The sequence below is a fragment of the Colletotrichum abscissum genome (assembly GCF_030869225.1).
Source record: "Colletotrichum abscissum strain IMI 504890 chromosome Unknown Scaffold_15.1, whole genome shotgun sequence".
NCBI lineage: Eukaryota > Fungi > Ascomycota > Sordariomycetes > Glomerellales > Glomerellaceae > Colletotrichum > Colletotrichum abscissum.
Window position 1 is genome coordinate 547,607 of NW_026850043.1, and position 16,730 is coordinate 564,336.

General features: G+C 52.4%; 6 protein-coding genes across 6 annotated transcripts; all 6 read right to left on the bottom strand.

Moving 5' to 3' along the window:
- CABS01_07137 (uncharacterized protein) lies at positions 1 to 858 on the bottom strand (the record flags this gene model as incomplete). Its single annotated transcript, XM_060540501.1, has 1 exon — positions 1 to 858. The coding sequence occupies one exon, from the start codon at positions 856 to 858 to the stop codon at positions 1 to 3; it is 858 nt and encodes a 285-aa protein (XP_060403386.1).
- Positions 859 to 1,893: 1,035 nt separating this feature from the next.
- CABS01_07138 (uncharacterized protein) lies at positions 1,894 to 2,775 on the bottom strand (the record flags this gene model as incomplete). The annotated part of the gene is made up of 1 exon (XM_060540502.1): positions 1,894 to 2,775. One exon carries the CDS (start codon positions 2,773 to 2,775, stop codon positions 1,894 to 1,896), a length of 882 nt encoding a protein of 293 aa, XP_060403387.1.
- Positions 2,776 to 3,352: 577 nt separating this feature from the next.
- CABS01_07139 (leucine Rich Repeat family protein) lies at positions 3,353 to 6,912 on the bottom strand (the record flags this gene model as incomplete). Its single annotated transcript, XM_060540503.1, has 2 exons — positions 3,353 to 4,996; positions 5,047 to 6,912. The coding sequence occupies 2 exons, from the start codon at positions 6,910 to 6,912 to the stop codon at positions 3,353 to 3,355; spliced, it is 3,510 nt and encodes a 1,169-aa protein (XP_060403388.1).
- Positions 6,913 to 8,436: 1,524 nt separating this feature from the next.
- CABS01_07140 (uncharacterized protein) lies at positions 8,437 to 9,077 on the bottom strand (the record flags this gene model as incomplete). The annotated part of the gene is made up of 2 exons (XM_060540504.1): positions 8,437 to 9,009; positions 9,063 to 9,077. 2 exons carry the CDS (start codon positions 9,075 to 9,077, stop codon positions 8,437 to 8,439), a joined length of 588 nt encoding a protein of 195 aa, XP_060403389.1.
- A 1,854-nt stretch (positions 9,078 to 10,931) lies between these two features.
- Positions 10,932 to 11,216, bottom strand: CABS01_07141 (uncharacterized protein; the record flags this gene model as incomplete). Its single annotated transcript, XM_060540505.1, has 1 exon — positions 10,932 to 11,216. One exon carries the CDS (start codon positions 11,214 to 11,216, stop codon positions 10,932 to 10,934), a length of 285 nt encoding a protein of 94 aa, XP_060403390.1.
- A 3,306-nt stretch (positions 11,217 to 14,522) lies between these two features.
- Positions 14,523 to 15,623, bottom strand: CABS01_07142 (uncharacterized protein; the record flags this gene model as incomplete). Its single annotated transcript, XM_060540506.1, has 2 exons — positions 14,523 to 15,052; positions 15,146 to 15,623. The coding sequence occupies 2 exons, from the start codon at positions 15,621 to 15,623 to the stop codon at positions 14,523 to 14,525; spliced, it is 1,008 nt and encodes a 335-aa protein (XP_060403391.1).
- Between the last annotated feature and the right edge of the window lie 1,107 nt (positions 15,624 to 16,730).

Below are 16,730 nucleotides of genomic sequence, written 5' to 3' on the forward strand. Positions count from 1 at the left end.
TTAGAGAGCCATCAATTCCCATCCTTCAACCTTTGCGGTCTGCTCAGGAATAGTCTGCAACTTTCGTGTCGTCTTAAACTTCCTGCTCGGAACCGACAACACTGTGTCCACACTCTCAGCGGGAGTGGTCGTCAGTTGCCGAGAATCGCCGTCGTCTGGATAGGGACTTTCGCTCCTTGTGCTATCCGCCGGCGACGGACCGCCGTTGCTGCTGGAGCCCGCCTGAATGAGAGCTCCTTTCATTCCGGCAGGTGAAGGAAGCCTCTCATACCACTTGACTGGTGATATCTCTGTAGTTGAAGGGGATGTCCGACAATCAGTGGGTGACGAGTCCCTACTGTTGGATCCACTTGAGCTGCGGGTACTTGAACGACCTCTCTCGTCGAAAGGGTTGATGAATACTCCCATGGTGGTATTCTTTCGGAGAACGTTATGATTCTCCTCTTCGAGTTCGATCTCTTCCCATCTGTCGAGCTCCATTCCTTCCCTTGGCTCTCCGCTGATGTGACGACTCAGGGCTCTGCTGTTCGTCTTCATGCGTCGATAGAGAATGGCCAACCTGTCGCCGACGTCGAAGCCGCATTTAGAGGATATGATCAAGAGGAGAGACAGGGGCCAGAGGATCAAGGTAGCAGGAAGCCACAAGAGCAGCAAGACCTTGTGTTGCAGTCTTTTATCGGAGCTCTCGTACCATCTAGGGAAGAAACGGCACCTATTGAGGAAGGCGTAGAAGACAAGGGCCGAAATAGTGTAGATCACACATGCCGCCGCTATGATTATGGTGTTCCGGAAGTTGCAATCGTCGTCCTGGATGCCGGCGCTGAGGCCGGCAACAGGGGCGGAAGTAGTAGGAGTCATCTTTGTTAGGCTGAGGAAGGAATACTTGTGTTGTTTGATGAATGTGGTTGTGGTAACTTCAGGTCTTAGTGACTGGGTGTGGTTTGTTTTGTACTCCTAGTGAGATAATCGCAAGAGAGAGTTTAGTGGCGAGGAGTGATGTCGAGAACGAGGTGTTCAAGCACAATGCTGGCCAGGCTGGGACAAACGAGAAGGGTTCATATAGGGTAGAACATGTCTATCTACGATTGCGTTCCAACGACCTAGGGTCAGGGCTCATGGTTTAATCGGAGATAGGTAGTCTATCCGTTGGTGTCGTGAAGTTAGATTATACCTCTGTGGTCAACATCCGCTTTGTATGGCATATGGCGGGAGCCGCAACCTTGATATGACTCGCCTGGAAAGTTCACTACTTTTGAGTGAACTTTCAGGAACAGGAATTTAGCGTCTTTTGAGGCAATGACGGCGGTGGTGCTGGATCGTGTAAGGGGAATTCTGTCTCTCTCCCCTCGTGAAGTCCGGCCAGGTCAGTTGACAGTAAGCCCCAAAGGTGTACACAACAGATGTGTCAGAGTGTGGAAGAGATTTCTTCGTGCACCTGGCAAGGCTATGCAGACGGTAGGTAATCAATGGCGTGGAGAAGGGGGGCTGGGAGGTAACGTGAAGAGGACTGGAACGAGCAATGTCAAATCTCTCCCGAAGGAAATTTGAAGAAGAGGAAGGCTCTTAATGGTTGGCCATGCTCGTCAGAATGCTTGAGACTATACGCTGATACTGCAGGCTGTTCTGACACGATTCGATTGATGTGAGTCATGAAAGGATCTCACGATGGGCAACTTATGATATCCAGTTCGAGTTCAAGCTGGGCCATAAATGCCTGCATGGACTGAAGATATATCACAGCGCTGACAACAACGAAAATACTATTTCAATGACTTTCAATTCACTACACTTGCAACTCTCGATAATGAATATAGTTAACTTGCTCATGGTCACTAGATGATGTAACCACGATGCCATTAGCAACCCCTTAGCCAGACATGAAGAGTCCAACCCCTACTGCGAGACAGTAGGAGCATACGGCTTCTGCTCAACCATCCTAGCCTTATACATCCTCCACACCTCAGCCGCCGCCGCCTCATTCTCAATCGCCACGATCTCTGACGCAGTCAGCCTCTGTCCGAGCAACGGCTTCTTCTCAGAAATCTCAGAGTTCCCCTTACATTGATTCTCCTGAGCGCGGTTGCCAGCAGAGTAGACGGCACGGGGAGCAATTTCCTGATCAACGCCTCTAGTAGTTGTGAGGCTCTTGAAGTCATGGCAGACGACGGCCGCAAAGTTGTACACCACAAAGACAGGCCAGAAAGCGACGATGAAGACGGCGATCTGAATGCGGATGAGTTTGTCGATGGCCTCAGCGGAAAGACACGGCTCCCACCACCAGCCGCCGGAATCATCATCTGAGAACGTCTGTGCAGCGGCATACGCCTCGGCAGCGCTCTCAGTCTTGTCCTTTCCCTCCATCTGTCCTACAAAGATCATGCCGACATAGGTTGAATAAATGAAGTAGAGAGCACCGTGGAGGAGATACACCGCCGCCGCGATGGTGTTGAAGACCTCGGGGTCCAAGACGTATTGCTCCGAGGGCTCGCGGACGATGTTACACAAGGTGTAGGCGCCGAAGGTGACCAAGACGACGGCCCAGATTACGACGAGGACGATGGCTGTGGCATCGAAGCAGGTGAGGGGTTCAGAATCCTCGTCGGTGGTGGCTCCCTGGGGTGGCGAGGGCAGCTGCTTTTCCTCGTCGTAGTTCATCTCGCGGCCAGATTGTTCGTCGGAGGCTTCGACGATGTGGAGGTAGTCAGTGTAGAAGGAGTTGACGTTCTTGATGGGACGGGACGTAGCCGCCCGGATTGAAGCCATTGCAGTTGCCATTGTGTGAGATTGTGACGGGTTATACTTTGTAAGTACTGATTAGAGAAGTCAGGCGAAAGAAATTTTCTTGCTGCTGGCTGCTAATAGAGCGAAGCTACGTCTGATGGATGTGGGATGCTGAACTGAAGAGTAGAAGACCATCATATCGAGGATTTGGATGCGATGTTTAATATCCCACGAAGAAAGGATCGGAGAAAGACTTCAGGACAATCTCGAGGACCTCTATAGCAACATACGCTACCAACGCATTGTGAAAACTCAATACGAAACAGACATCAAGAGACCGTTGGAAACAGAAACCTTGCTGGGACGGAATGCCACCGTCCCATATTATGTCTATAGTATTATACAGTACTGGTACAGGATATCAGGCGATGGTGATCGCAAAGATTTCCCCTCAACTCCATGGAAAGCTCAACATGACATCGTGATGCCACGAGTAAGAAAAAAGTATGTCCGTGAATCGAAACGACAGCCCCCAAAAGCCCCCAAAGCAGCCCCCAAAATTGAACCCGGAACCGAGAAACCCTCCCCCATAACCCCTTGTAGTGATGCTACACCTTTCCAGCCAGTGCCCCTAATCTACATCATCGAGGCTGGTGTCGGAAGTGTTGCCAGTGTCACCCTCGCTGACCTTCCACGATGCCATCTCCGCTACTGGCACCCGCCCTCTCAGCCACCGCAGGGTAGCGTCCGTACCCCGTTCAAGAACATTCCACCTAGGAACTCTGAAGCGATTGCCAGCGACCTCTAGACGCTTGAGCCCGCCAGTGCCACCTAGAAGGCCAAGTCTCGGGTTCAAGTGTGCAATGTCGTTATTACCAGCATCGACAACCTCCATGCCCTTAATGGTGTCTGGGTCGAGCTCGATCAAGTGGTTGTTTGCCGCCAAAAGGACGACGAGCCTGGGGAAAACTGAGCGCAAGTCAGGCGGAAGGGCAGTGATGCGATTCAACGAAACGTCCATCTTTTCTAGCTGCGGGGCAACCAAGTGCGTGGTCAACGGCGAAAGGCTGGTGATGTGGTTGCTGACGAGGTTCAGCTCACGCAGGGCCGGCAAGTCAAGCTCCTCTGTCAAATAAGATTCGCCGACCAGTTGGTTATGCGCAAGAGACAGGGCGGCAAGAGAATCGGCGAAGAAAGACAGTGAATTCGGGAAGCAGGTGAAAAGGTTGTGATGCAACTGGATCTCAATGACCTTGTTGTCGGCCGCGACCTTGGAACACACCACAGGATGCAACGAAGCTGATTTGGTATTTGATCGGTCCAGAACACCTTGCTTGACAGGCCATGTCTCATTGGCTAGCGTCTGCGAACGCGCTCGTGCCGGTGATGTCGGCGAAGAGGTGGGAGGGGTAGCGAAGTCGTCCTCGTCCGAGTGGTTATCGCGAACTGTAGCTTCGACTGTAGGTGCGGGAGTAGTGTCTGGTTGGATGCTATGGGGTTCGTCGAGGTGTGCCTCGTCGGGTACAGCGGTATCCTCCTCCTTGAAGGGCGGAGGCGGCTCTAGCCTGCCGGCGAGGACTTCCTTCAACTCTTCTGTGGTGGCAGAAACAAACTTCTTGTCGCGCAACGGGTTGCCAGCGAGCCGAATCATGGTCAAGTTATCCATCCTGCTAATCTCGGGTGGTACCACGCGAATGTCATTGGCAGAAAAGTCAACATGCCTAAGCTTCTCAAGAGCGGTGAAACCATTGGGAAACTCGGAAATGGCGTTCTCGTCGGCGTTCAGGGTCATGAGGCTGCACCAAGAGCTGACATCGGGTAGCTCTTGTATGCGGTTCATCGAGATGATGAGTTGATGGACGACAGGCAGGTTGATGACTGATCCTGAAGGTACCAAGCGTGTCAACTGGTTGCAGGATAGGTCGAGCATCTGAAGGGTTGGGAGGGACTCGGCCCCATCTTCAATCAGCGTTCCCGTGAGCTTGTTCTTCTTCACCAGCAGTTCCGTCAGTGGGAGCTTGGACAGACTCGCAAAAGGCAGGGATTCGAAGCTGTTCTCGCTCAAGTTAAGAACGCGCAGCCTCGATAGACTTTCGATGCCAGGAGGAAGCGATGATACATTGTTTCCGTGAAGGTCGAAGATCTCGAGGTTCTCGAGGTTCGAGAAGATGGGATCGAGGGGTCCGTAGAGAAGATTATTGGCGAGCTTCAAGTCTCGGAGGGCCTTGACCTGGGTGATGACTTCGAGGCAGTTATTTGCGAGGCGATTTTGCGACTGCTTTTATTAGTCAAAGTTGACACTCAGGGTCGCATGTGTAGGCTTACCAAGTTGAGCGATGTGAGCAGAGGAAGCTGTCTCAATCCCATTGGCAAAGAGATTAGCGAATTGCCGTGCAAGTCCATCGCCTCTAAGCCGCCAAAGATGTTGCCGTTCGAGTCCTCATCCTGTGCCATCTCCTCTGCTGTGACATCTGGGAAGATGGAGTCACCGATAGTCTCCAGCTCGTTATCCGCAGCTACGAAGCGAGTCAGATCGACAGTCTCAGCCCATGAGCCATCGTAAGTGCCCATGGACTCTGAATCGTACATCTTGAGAACCTCGACCGGGATCTCCTTGAGGCCCATGGCCGCGATGTTGAGTCTGCCACTGCTGCGGGCAGTGCCGAGCCGCTGCTGAATAACCTTCTTATGAGAGTTCTCCGATCTCCTGGTGTTGAAAGGGTCTTGCGTGACAGCGATGCCAAAGTCGAACCCGTCGTCCTGTGGGATGATGGGTGGCTCAGGCTGGACTGGCGCAGAAGAGTCCGCAACCGGCGCTGCGCTTGGAGCTGACGTTGCCTCCGCAGCTTGTCGGTCTGCAGCGCGCTTGGCTGCCCGGGCCTTGGCAATTTGTTCTCGCAGAGCGTTGGAGGACTTTGCCGCAGGATTTTCTCCAGATTCTTCAGCATCCTTTGAAGTAGCAGGAGGTGGAGCACCAATCTTCGACGGTCCAGGCCTTCGTAGAGATCCATAAGACTTGGACGGCGTCAATTTTTTGGGCTGCGGCGAAGCAACAGACGCCGCTGGAGCTGGCTGGGTCATTGTTGGCAGGGAAGGCTTCTTGTAGAGTCCTTGGACCGAGGCGCGGGGCTTTAAAGGGCGAACAGCAAGCGTCTTTGCTCCAGCTTTGGGTGGTGGTGCCATGATGCCAGTTGGTCTTGTTGGGCTGGGACTTTGGGTGACTGGTATCGCCGAAGTAGTCGACGGTCCAGAAGGTGACGACTGGGGTGTAGCTCTCAGTGATGGTGCTCGTAGGGAACGGATGCTAGATACACGGCGAGCCGGGGTGCCCTCAATGGCGCCAAGAGGTCGGTACGCGTTCGCAGCCGGTCGAGCATTAGCAAATGGGTTCTCTTCAGCACCAGAGCTCGAACCTGGTCTGCTGTGCCGGGACGTGGGCCGCACGGAGCCATCGGAGGTGTAGCTTGAGCCAGGTCTCGAGTGGCCGCTGCCGGCGCGTGAGCGGGGCCGCATAGTGCCATCTGGGTCGAAGAATGTGGACGTCTTCTTGCTTAGAGAAGGGGAAGATTGTAGTTGCTGAAGGGTCTCGATGGTTCGTTCGGAAAGGGACGGACGAGGTCTGAATGGTGTCGTTCTCAGCGTGTCAAAGTCTGGAAGATCAGGCTCGGCATCATCATCGGCGACTTGTGGGCTGCTCGTGTCTTTGGTCAGGGAAATCGGATCGCCCAGACGATTTGAGCTTGGGGTAGCGACATTGTCCTCGGACGGGCTTCGCGTAACGCTTGTCGAGCGAGGAGTGAATGATCGTTGGGGTTCTTCTGGGGGTGTAGGGGGTTTCTGGATCGTCGATTCTTTTGGTTGCAGTCGAGGCACGCTTCGGGAAGATCTCAGCGTAGCAGCGGGAGCTCTCAGTTCTGTCTTTCTCGTGGTTGGAGGCTGAATTTCGCGTTTCGGTCTCGTAGGAAGGCTGCGAGGCTCCGTTTGCTTGAGAGCAGCAGCTGAGGCCAATTGGTCTCGTGAAGCAGCTGGGCGGAGGCGAGGATTCCGTATACTCGAGTTTAGGCCTTCTCGCGATGGAGATGGTCGAACAGCGGGAGCTGGAGCTGGAGCTGGAGCTGCTGTTCTTGGAAGAGGCAGACGGGACATGCGAGGAATCCCACTAGGCCTCCCGGGTGCCTGCTTCTCGTCCATTCTGGCGGATATGGTATGTGTTCTACAGCTCTGAGAGCATGGATAAGGTCGGAAAGGTGCTTCCTGAACGCTCTGGAGCGTGGAATAAGAAGAAGTTTGGGGGAATAATTCCTGTGGAAATATCGAAGTTTGCGCACTGACGGTCGGCAATGGTCTAGCGTTACTTTGGCGCGTGGGAAGCTGCTCCGTTTGCTCCTAAACGGGTCGGGAACTAACGAAGGTAATTTCAAGTTGGGATGACGCAACGTCGCGGTTTCTCGTGTGCCAAACGGGCAGATTCACGTTCGAGTAGCAGCTGTAGATGGTCGAGTTTGAGTCAGCTTTTCGAATCGCGTTTGTAGTTTGCGCGCACACACAACCGAGAAGACAGAGAAAGAAGAGGAAGCAAACAATGGCAAGCCGCAAACCTACCACAATGTCCCCTCTCCCGTCGCAACGGACATTGGATGGACCCTCTGGACCTGGGGCCTTGTCAGGCGAGAGTGATGAATCGGAAATCTGCAAGAGAACAGACAATAACGAGCAGGGGGGTGAATTCTTGGGATCGACAAGGATGACCGATTTGCCCAATTTCCCGGCACGAGGAACGACGTTCCCGGCGCCTGCTTCCCCGGCCAATTGCAGCCATCGCAGCATCTTCGGCTGCTGACGTAATGAGTCCCTTCCACACTGTTTTGGGCCTCGCTTAATTCTAGCGCCAACAGGTCAGCAACGGTTCCTGCATGTCTCGACTTTGTTTCTCCCAAAATCTCCACTGTCGATTGAGGGGCAGAAACTCATAATCAAGCCAAAAGACCAGGGGAAAATGAGCTGAAAAAGGGACGGTGTGTTTCCAGCTGATGCCCAACGTTGATAAGGCTCATATGAGATGTGTAAATCGTGAAGGTGAAAGGATGGGCGAGCTACGCCCTGGTAGTGGTGAGGTAGGATAGAAGGATGAAAATTGGCCTACCTCTCTTTTCTTCCCTCCTTTTTTTTGTGGATTTATTTCTTTTGATGTTTTTTTGGCTTTTCATCGGTTATCTCTCGATCTGTACCGTCGTCACCCCGCGGAAGGATATCTGCTTAATCGAAAGTCAGTCTCTTGAACTCTGATGAAACCTGAGATGAGGGAAGAAGCCAGTTGCAAAGCATCTGCGGCAGTCGGCAAGCCCAGACGAACGAACCCGGACAGCCAGGGAAGCCCCTGGCCCCTTCAGTCTGGAGTTGACGCCGTCCAGTGACAGCAGCTCTTTCGTCTCGTCTCGTCCCTCAAAAGATTCAGGGATGGCTGGGACTCCACCCGCGCAGTGTTATCGGAACATTTGAGATGGCTGTTCAGATCTTGGGTCGACAGTTCGATCCGTGGTCCAGCATTGTCTGCCTTCGTCCCGAGTTGCGACGTTGGGCATCATCTGGCTTACCAGATCGACCAAGTGGATGACGCAAGGGATCAAAGTGAAGAGGCACGAGTGAGATGACTTACAGATCCTTCCGCCGCCCTGCCCCCCGGCCTCATACCCGGCCGGGGGCTCCGGGCTCGGGCTAGTGGTCGTAGCCCGCTTCGCCGGGGCGAAGCCACATCATCGTCGGCTGCTTGGCCACAAGCCAGGCGTCCCTCGTATTGTACGCCCGAGAACGGAGGTCTCGGCGCATAACACACCGGTTGCAGGTGCGCGAATTCGCGCGGGCACCATCGTGGTCGAAGAAGTAAGGGGCCAAGAGCCACTTGCCGCAGGTACCGCACCAGCGCAGGTCGCCCACTGTCCCAGGACGTCCTCCAAGAGATCTCTCGGTGCTCAGGAACAGAGGGTCTGTCGGAAACCAGGGGTGCCAGCCCGGCAGACCCCAAGAAGGGCCAATGAGGACCCTCTCAGTGGCCCAGAAGCCGGGCGGGAGGACGGCTGGGCGGTTGGTGACGTCGATGAAGATTCTCACCGGACCGCGGGCGACCGCAGGTTCGTAGGGGAACTCTCCGGGTAGACCGTAGACGAAAAGCTGCCCGATGATTTCATTCCAGTAACAGATTTGGTCGCCTGACCTCCTGGCTAGATCAAACTGCCAGTGCAGCGTTATATGATGAAATTGACCGTCAACGATGGTGAACAGGTCTGGGATCTGTATCGATGAAATTTAGCCTCAAGTCATCACTTGAAGTATATCTCACTCACTGGACGGTAGCTCATCTTGAGAGTTCCGATGACGCTGCTCTGATATGTTGTACTTGAGGTTGCCGACAGACTGTTGGATGAGCAGAGAAGGTCCTTGAGATGGGTGGTAGAAGGTGGAAGGAAAGGCGAGCTTTTGACAACCAAGAAAGAAAGTTGCACTTGTAGGAGAGATCAAAGGCCTCCAGTTGTTTGGATCATTCTTTTCACCCGGGACAGCACTTGATTCACTGGGTGTGGTTTTCATCCGGCCGGGCAGTTGGCACCACGCCCCTCGTCCCTTGTGGCTGCCTAAGCATCGTCTCTTCATAGGACGAAACCAATGACCGGGTGAATCGACATGCGGAGATGAGGTTCATCCGTTTGTCCATCGCCCTTGTCAGGGAGGAATCGTCCCAAAAAGCTGACATCTGAGAAAAAAAAGGATCAAGTGGTTGGATGGCTATCAAGAGGTATATCAAAAGACTTGGGACATTGGGGATGATTCGATGAGGGGGCCAAGGACAGAAGGCTTTCATGGAATTCAAGCAGTTGTGACTCAAAAGATTGAAAGCGGAAGGCTGGCTCCAGTAGAGTTTACATCCAGTAAACATAAGATTGAAGGATTAAAGGATTATACACGAGGGATACCCCAAGGGGCCGAGGCAGCTATGGATAAAAGTTTGGAGCTTGTCGGCCGAAGCTTCGAGGAACAAGGGCCGTATCGCTGACAGGCCTCGAAGTTTCTGCCATGATGGCAGGCCTGCTTCAAAGGAGCCGAGTCACAATGAAGAAGCAGGGCACTTCGTTGAGATTGCAGGGCAATGACAAGCCGATGTATGGGTATTATAGAGAAGAGAGCTAGATATCGTCACTCAGATTCCATCGACCTTGCCGAAGTTTATCAGGTTCGTGAGGCTTTTGGCCAATGGGGTATTGTGCAGTGCTGATAGTATGCTGACAGTGCCAGACAGATCTAGGAGTATGAAGCGGACCTGTTAGAAGGGCAGTGCTGGTGATAGGTAGAGTCTATCTTGATGGCTTGTTATTAGCGGCACGATAGTTCGACATCACTAGTAGAGGAGATTTGCTTCAAGGTTTCAGAAAGAAGACGAGTATGCTCATTGAATTTCATAGGGGTATCATAGACGATCAGGCAAAGCCCTGTCTAGTTACGTTTGCGTCAGACTGCTTCCTCCTTTCGTAAAGAGCAAAACTCCATCATAACATCGCAATGTTCCGGCCCAAAGAAAAAATAGCGTCTGAAGAAGCGGCCCATGCCTAGGCACGCATTAGACATTATCACGCTGTAAGAGACAACATGAAGTTTCCATCACGGATCGGCCGGAGCTTCCCGCTTCTTGCGCAACAACTATCCCGCGTGGGATGACAGCTTTAGGCACGAAGACCTCTTTCGAGGTACAGCGAACCCAGAAGCAGAAATCGGTTCCACTACAATTGAACATCCCGCCGTTGGCGAGAGCAGCTGTCTCTGGCGACAATTTGTGCAGGATGATCGCTGTGGGAAGTGTAGGCGGTCTTGCGGGTTCGAGATCAGGGTCGATCGGATGAACTTCGCGATAGGAAATGAAGTAAAGAGAAAACGTCGCATCAAAGGTATGGCGAGGAGCAGATGATCTTCGTAAAGCGTTCGGGAAGGGACCGTGGTATGATCGTGACTTCGTCAGTTGCTTGGGCTTCGGCTAGGATCGACCAAAGAATAAGGGAATGCGCATTTTCAAGGTCTAGCAACAGGAAGTCAGTGACGATGAACAACGAGGCTTTAGTTGCGGCGTTTTCGGAGGCCATCCCAGAACTGTCGCTTACCTCGGCTCGCAGAAGCGAGATCGCAGTGTCCAGCGTCTTCCGGCTTTAAATTGAATGCGTGACCACTCAGCTCGAACCGAAAGCAGGAAGGCTGCCGGACTGAAGTTGCGGGACACCGTTCCTCACAACCACGGAGCTGGTTCCGGAGGGCGTTCGCTCGCCGGGAGACGTGATGCTGAGGGGGCTGGTGTACGGGATCTGTGCCGCAGCCATAAGCCGCTGCGTATGCTCGTACATGGAGAGGGTGTAAGCGTCCATGCTGCCCGAGAACTGCCGGGTAGTCGAGGTAGACGAAGTCGAGGTCGACGAGTTCGTGGTAGTCGAAGCGGGACGGGGGATCTGCGAAGACATCTTGGGAAGTTTATTCTGCAAGTTTAAACCGTTTAAGGGCTGCGTGCGACTCAAGTCTGATCGCGATGAGAAAGTGTCCCTGGATAAGGTATTTATAAATGCAGATCTCCTTTTCCCGCAAAACCCCGTGGCTGCGGACTGCCCGTGTGTGTGCTACTTGACTTGAGACCCAGCCCGCCCCGGCCTCACCCTTTTCAATGATCACTCCACTGCCAGATTGAAACCTTGTCCAACTTTCCAGTCTCCAGGGACCTCAGAAAAACCTGATCCGGCGCTGGAAAGGATGGGGTGGTGAGCAGCGCCCAATAATCGCATGCATGTTCCCTGTCTAGTGTCACGCGGGGACCCTCAGGTGAAGGGGGAAAACCAGGCCGTCTGGCGTCGTTCCCCCTCCTTCAGGTCTGGTCTTCGTTTGCGTTCCCGCCCTCTTGTCTCTCTTTCTCGCGTCTTCGCCCTGGAAATCTGGCCTGTCAAGTGTCCGGCAATTACTGTCAGGGTCCATTGCTATCTTCCCTCGGGCCCTTAAGTCCTTAAACCGTTGGAATGATCGCCGTAATACCTTAAATGTGGCTGTATTCGTCCCATGTATCCAATCAGTGACCCTTATTTTCGATTCTGGTGCCTTGGACCCCTCTTTCCCCGGGCACATGAAGGATGGCGAAGCCACACTGGCCAATGCTAATTGTCATGCTAAAGACCAGTCGCTTCAGAAGAGCAGCCCGGAGAGCGCGACTTTGCTCACTTTCTTGCGGAGCCACGACAACCACGACAGTCAATGCCTGGCAGCTCTCAAAGAACAAGCGGGGGTTATTGAGATTTCACTGTTGTTAATGAGCAAGGGGCCATGTGACGGCCACGATGTCATCGTCATGCTCACGTCACCACTCTTCTATTCAACACAACCATACATTGTGTTCAGTCTGTCGGGCGTACCCATACCTCGGGAGCTGGATATTGGTAGATAACAATCATCACAACATGGCATTCAAGCAGCTAAAAAAGAAGCTGAAAAAGCCATGGAGCCAACATCAGCCGTGAGTGGTGATGTCTCTCCTTCTGCTGTTTGTGGCCAGGACAATTAGTTGGACAGCGGACCATTTCCTCCTGGAGGCCGCCGCGCAGTAGGAAGAACAGCTCCGACGCTTGTTCGGCAGGGTCCCGGCTAGATCGGATCTCCTCACCATCAGCTGCAGGTTTATTGAACCCCTGGACGACGGCTCGCTCACGGGCCAACGGAGCCAGCCCCGTCCCGCCTCACCATCCACATCCAGAGTCAAGAAGAACTGCGTACTCCGATTTTGGCGCCCTTGTACGACAGGACTTTCACAAAGCGTCAGACATTAGACGCGTCTAGGCCGGAGCAGAATTTCCTATGTGAAAGAGCATCTCGGACTTGCATGTGGTGACGCCCATGACAAGTTGCCAACTGTCCCTAGTCGCGGCGCCAGAATTAATGCTGGCAAGTGTCCCACAAAGGAAATAAGCGGGCTGAGCCACCAACGCAAGCCACTTTGGCCGGAGTTGGAAGAGAAAACCAGTGCGGTGTGAGACACACGACCCAGTTACGGAAACTTGTTCGTGTGACTTTCGTTATCAGAGATGGGAATTACATTTCACCATTGGATCAAGTCATTATACGCAGTAATATCATACAACCCCGAGCCCAGTTACTAAGGGTGTCAATCGTGCCCACTGACTGTGGTGGAGCAGGTCCTGTGGCTGAGAATGTGGGCAGTTTGGATGGGAGCGCTGTATACGTCATAGCCATAGCCATGTTGGAAAGTAGGTTGCGATCTGTTGAAGGGCCGTCTCGAGAACAAGAAAGACTCAGCAAATACCAGGTTGTTAACGTAACATTATGCCCGACTTTATGTTGTGTCTTCGCCCTGTTTTCGATGGCATTCACCCGTATGCCCTGCGAGCCCAGCTATGGCAACGGTAGATATTGCCTGTTTGGAATATCTCAATGATACTGCCTTGACTGAATGGGTTAAAAGACTGTCTCTGCCGGAAACACTGGTGGTATGCAGCATGAATCACCCGAAGCCATGAACTCAAATGTATTGTTTCGACACATTTGTTCTTTCGCTGGAAACCAATATTGGTTGACGTTCATGTACGTTCATGTTCGATGTTCTTAGGCATCAACAATCCGAGCCACGGTTGACTGCCCAATTAGGGGTTGCGGCAGATCACTGCACATCATGGAAGGAAGCACCCTGAACACAGTGTTACAAGATTCGGGAAGCCCTGTCTCTTCTTCAGAAAAGATCAAGGGCTGTTTGAATCCAGATAACTTGATTCGTCGATCGAAGCAGCCTCGGGAACTTGGCATCCGTGGGGATACCCGAGCAAGGAATCGACACCAGAAACCTGTTCTTCGTCAACAACTGGCCTGATTTCTTCCCACGGTCCGTAATCAACGCACTTCCCTGCTACTTCACTTGTGTATTCATCCAAGCGTTTGCTATTCCAACTTGTTGGTAATTGGACCTCGTATCCGCCGAGCTACCTGAACACTGCCTTAAGGTATTGTGAAGCAACATTTCTAGAGCCCAGAGGGGCCATGAGCTCTTCGAAACGAGAGGCATTTCACCCGGCTTAACTGTCATGTGATAAGAATCTTTTCGTTCGCAATTCTCCCCCCAAATCTTGAACAAAAACCCCCATCGACGCAGGCTGCAGAAAATTTGTGAACAATCGTCCCGGGATCGCCAGTATGAGATCACTGCTTACTTGGGCTCACAGCTTGCAGCAAGCTCCACAAGACTCACGGTGTGCCATACTGTCTGTAGAACAAGATACAGTCAGGGGTAAAGTTGAGTTCAATGGGAACGCCGAATGAGACGACTCAAGTGGTGGTCTTCCAGAAGGTGGTCACTTGGAGGGGACAGGAAGCTTTCACACATTTTGCTAGCATATGAAGATGAATCTCAGAGTGAATTACATCTGGAAGCAGTGTATTTCAGCCGCTCATGAAGGCAAAAAACAATTCAAGGAGTCTTCGTGAAAACCGGATGAGTCCTCGGTCGGTCCACTTTCGTGGGGCTCACCCAGTTTCTTGAATCGCTGATCATCCCCGTTTCGTTGATATGCAAATGCGACCAAATGCCTTGAGCCAGCGGATTTCGTGGGGTCCGTTGGCCACCTTACCGTGTATTCATTGCGAGTGAGTCTTGCTTTGGGGCACGATTCAGTGTTTCGTTACCCCTGGAGATCTTGCCTTGACACTAGACATTCTCGATTGTTTTAGAAATTCTGAGCAATGCCATCTTTCGGCCACCAATGATTCATCGGAATCTCTGCTCATGCTCCTTCAGGAAACTGCTTGTCAAACATAACTCCGACGAACACCATCAAAACCGCAGCATATGCAAGAGTAGACGCGAAGACTTGATCCAGTTGATCAACACACCCAACAATGAGAAATCCAAAAGCAAAAGTAAACGCCGTAGCAACTCCGAGGTTAAGATACAAGTCTCGTTGAAGTACTAGCAGCCACATAGGGCCGACAAGGAAAGCCCCTCCAACCACTGCGCCCATAATCTTCCACCAAAAGTTGCGACGAAGCACTGCCTTAGCCGATGCGTTCCTTGTCCCGCCAAGAGGCTCGGGGTTCTCTTCACTACCCCAGGGCCCAGTCGGCAGAGCATGGAGCTTCATGGACTCGTATGTCATTCGCGGCGGATCGGCGAAGTCTCTAGCTCCTACCCTGTTCTTTCGCATCACCTTGTCGAGAACGTAGCTATCTTGGTAGCGTTCACTCGACGCGACGAAGAAGTCGAATGGTTGCTGAGAGACTTTGGTCATGTACTCATAGTCTTGTACAGCTTGAGCTTCTATTTGTTAGTAATGTACCGAAGTCCGCGCCCCTGATCTGATGAAGGCTGAACGCGGGATGGACGGAGCGCTTTCTCTAGATTGCTTACTGTATTCTCTAAGCAGACTTGCTAGGAGTTTGCCATCCTTTGCGATGGCTTCTGGTCCCATTGCATTACCCCGGACTTGCATCTCGACTGCCTTATCAACGAGGCCGACTTGCAGAGCTCGTAGATGCATACGCTGCATCTCGGCAATATTGACGCGGTACCCCCAATCACCCATTTGCAATTTGTTGAGCAGACGGTAAATGGTATGCAAGACTGGCGGCTTCCTAGACACCAGCCTTACGAAATTCTTTGCGTGGAGTTTGGTAGCAATGTCCCATGCAAATTCGCTGTTAAGCTCAGTCTCGTCCATGTCGTCTCTTGAGAGCCGCGGAGCATTAATGGGACTATCGGGCATCTTCTCAGACGGCTCATGTGTTTTTTGCGCGGCTTCTAAGATAGTGTTGATTGCGTCTTGGATATCTTTGGCCTCTTCGTTCCGCGTGATTGGCGTATTGCCCTGGGCTATCGGTGGCTGCATGATCGCTCGACTCTGGAGGAAGCCTGCTAGACCCTATGCTGTTTTGGCAAAGAATCCCTCCTGGAACCTCAAGGCTACATGTAGGGATCGCACGAAGCCTTCCAAAGATAGAGTTGAGCTTGCAGGAACTTGACGTGACAATAACGAACAACTCAAAGGGGGGGGGGGGGGGGCTCCAAACGATGAAAGAACTAGCAAGCTGCTTCTTAGTCTCAACTTTTAGAAAAGTGCTTGTTTACTTCCACATTGCCACAAACCTCGCCCTCATGGGAGTATAGACCAAGGTTTGAGGATCCCTTGTGGTTTAAGGAGACGTCGCTCGCAGCGGGTGTGTACTTTAGCTCTTGAAGCTGAGATGCCCGTAGGATCTTCGTGGTGACACCGGTGTTGATAAAGCGCCACAAAACGCCATGGCGAGGACTAACTGCCGTAGTGTTGAATCTAGCCTCTGATCATCCAACACGCGTGCCTCAGATGTTTGCACGGCTGGAGAAAAACCTACACCATTCACGGTGAGTGCAGCAAACGCCATGTCAAACCATTCAGAAGCTGAGTTTGCATTCCGGCAGTAGGCATGCATTGGTGTCAGTGCAAGATCATACTACGTGCCTCGATCACAACATTAAACAGGGTCCTGGGTGACCTCGAAGCTCAGGATAGGGCGGTTTTGTGTTAATGAGAACTAGCATAAAAGCGATTTAGTAGGGAAAAGGGAGCATCCCGCGCCTCTGATAGGCACATGGATTCAAAAGCTAGCAGAGACCAGCAACGACGGTTTGAAACCTCCAACGCAATGATCGCCCACTATCAAGTCAAGCTGAGTCTTAGTGTGGTGTTTTGCTTTTGCCACGTTCCTAAATCCTCAGCCGTAGCTCATGAAATTGTCGCCTCGCCCATAGATTGTCATGTGCCGCGGCGGCTGAAGCACTTTAATTGAACATGCTCCGCCACCTTGAAAGTTAAGGGTCTGATGTGATTTACCGCGGGTTCCTTCTCGTTCTGCCAGGACATCAACTCTACCTCAGTTATCAAAAGATCTTCAATGTTTGATGATTCCCATAGGGCTCTGTGTTACATGACCCTTGAAGCCTGAACCGAAATCATCCG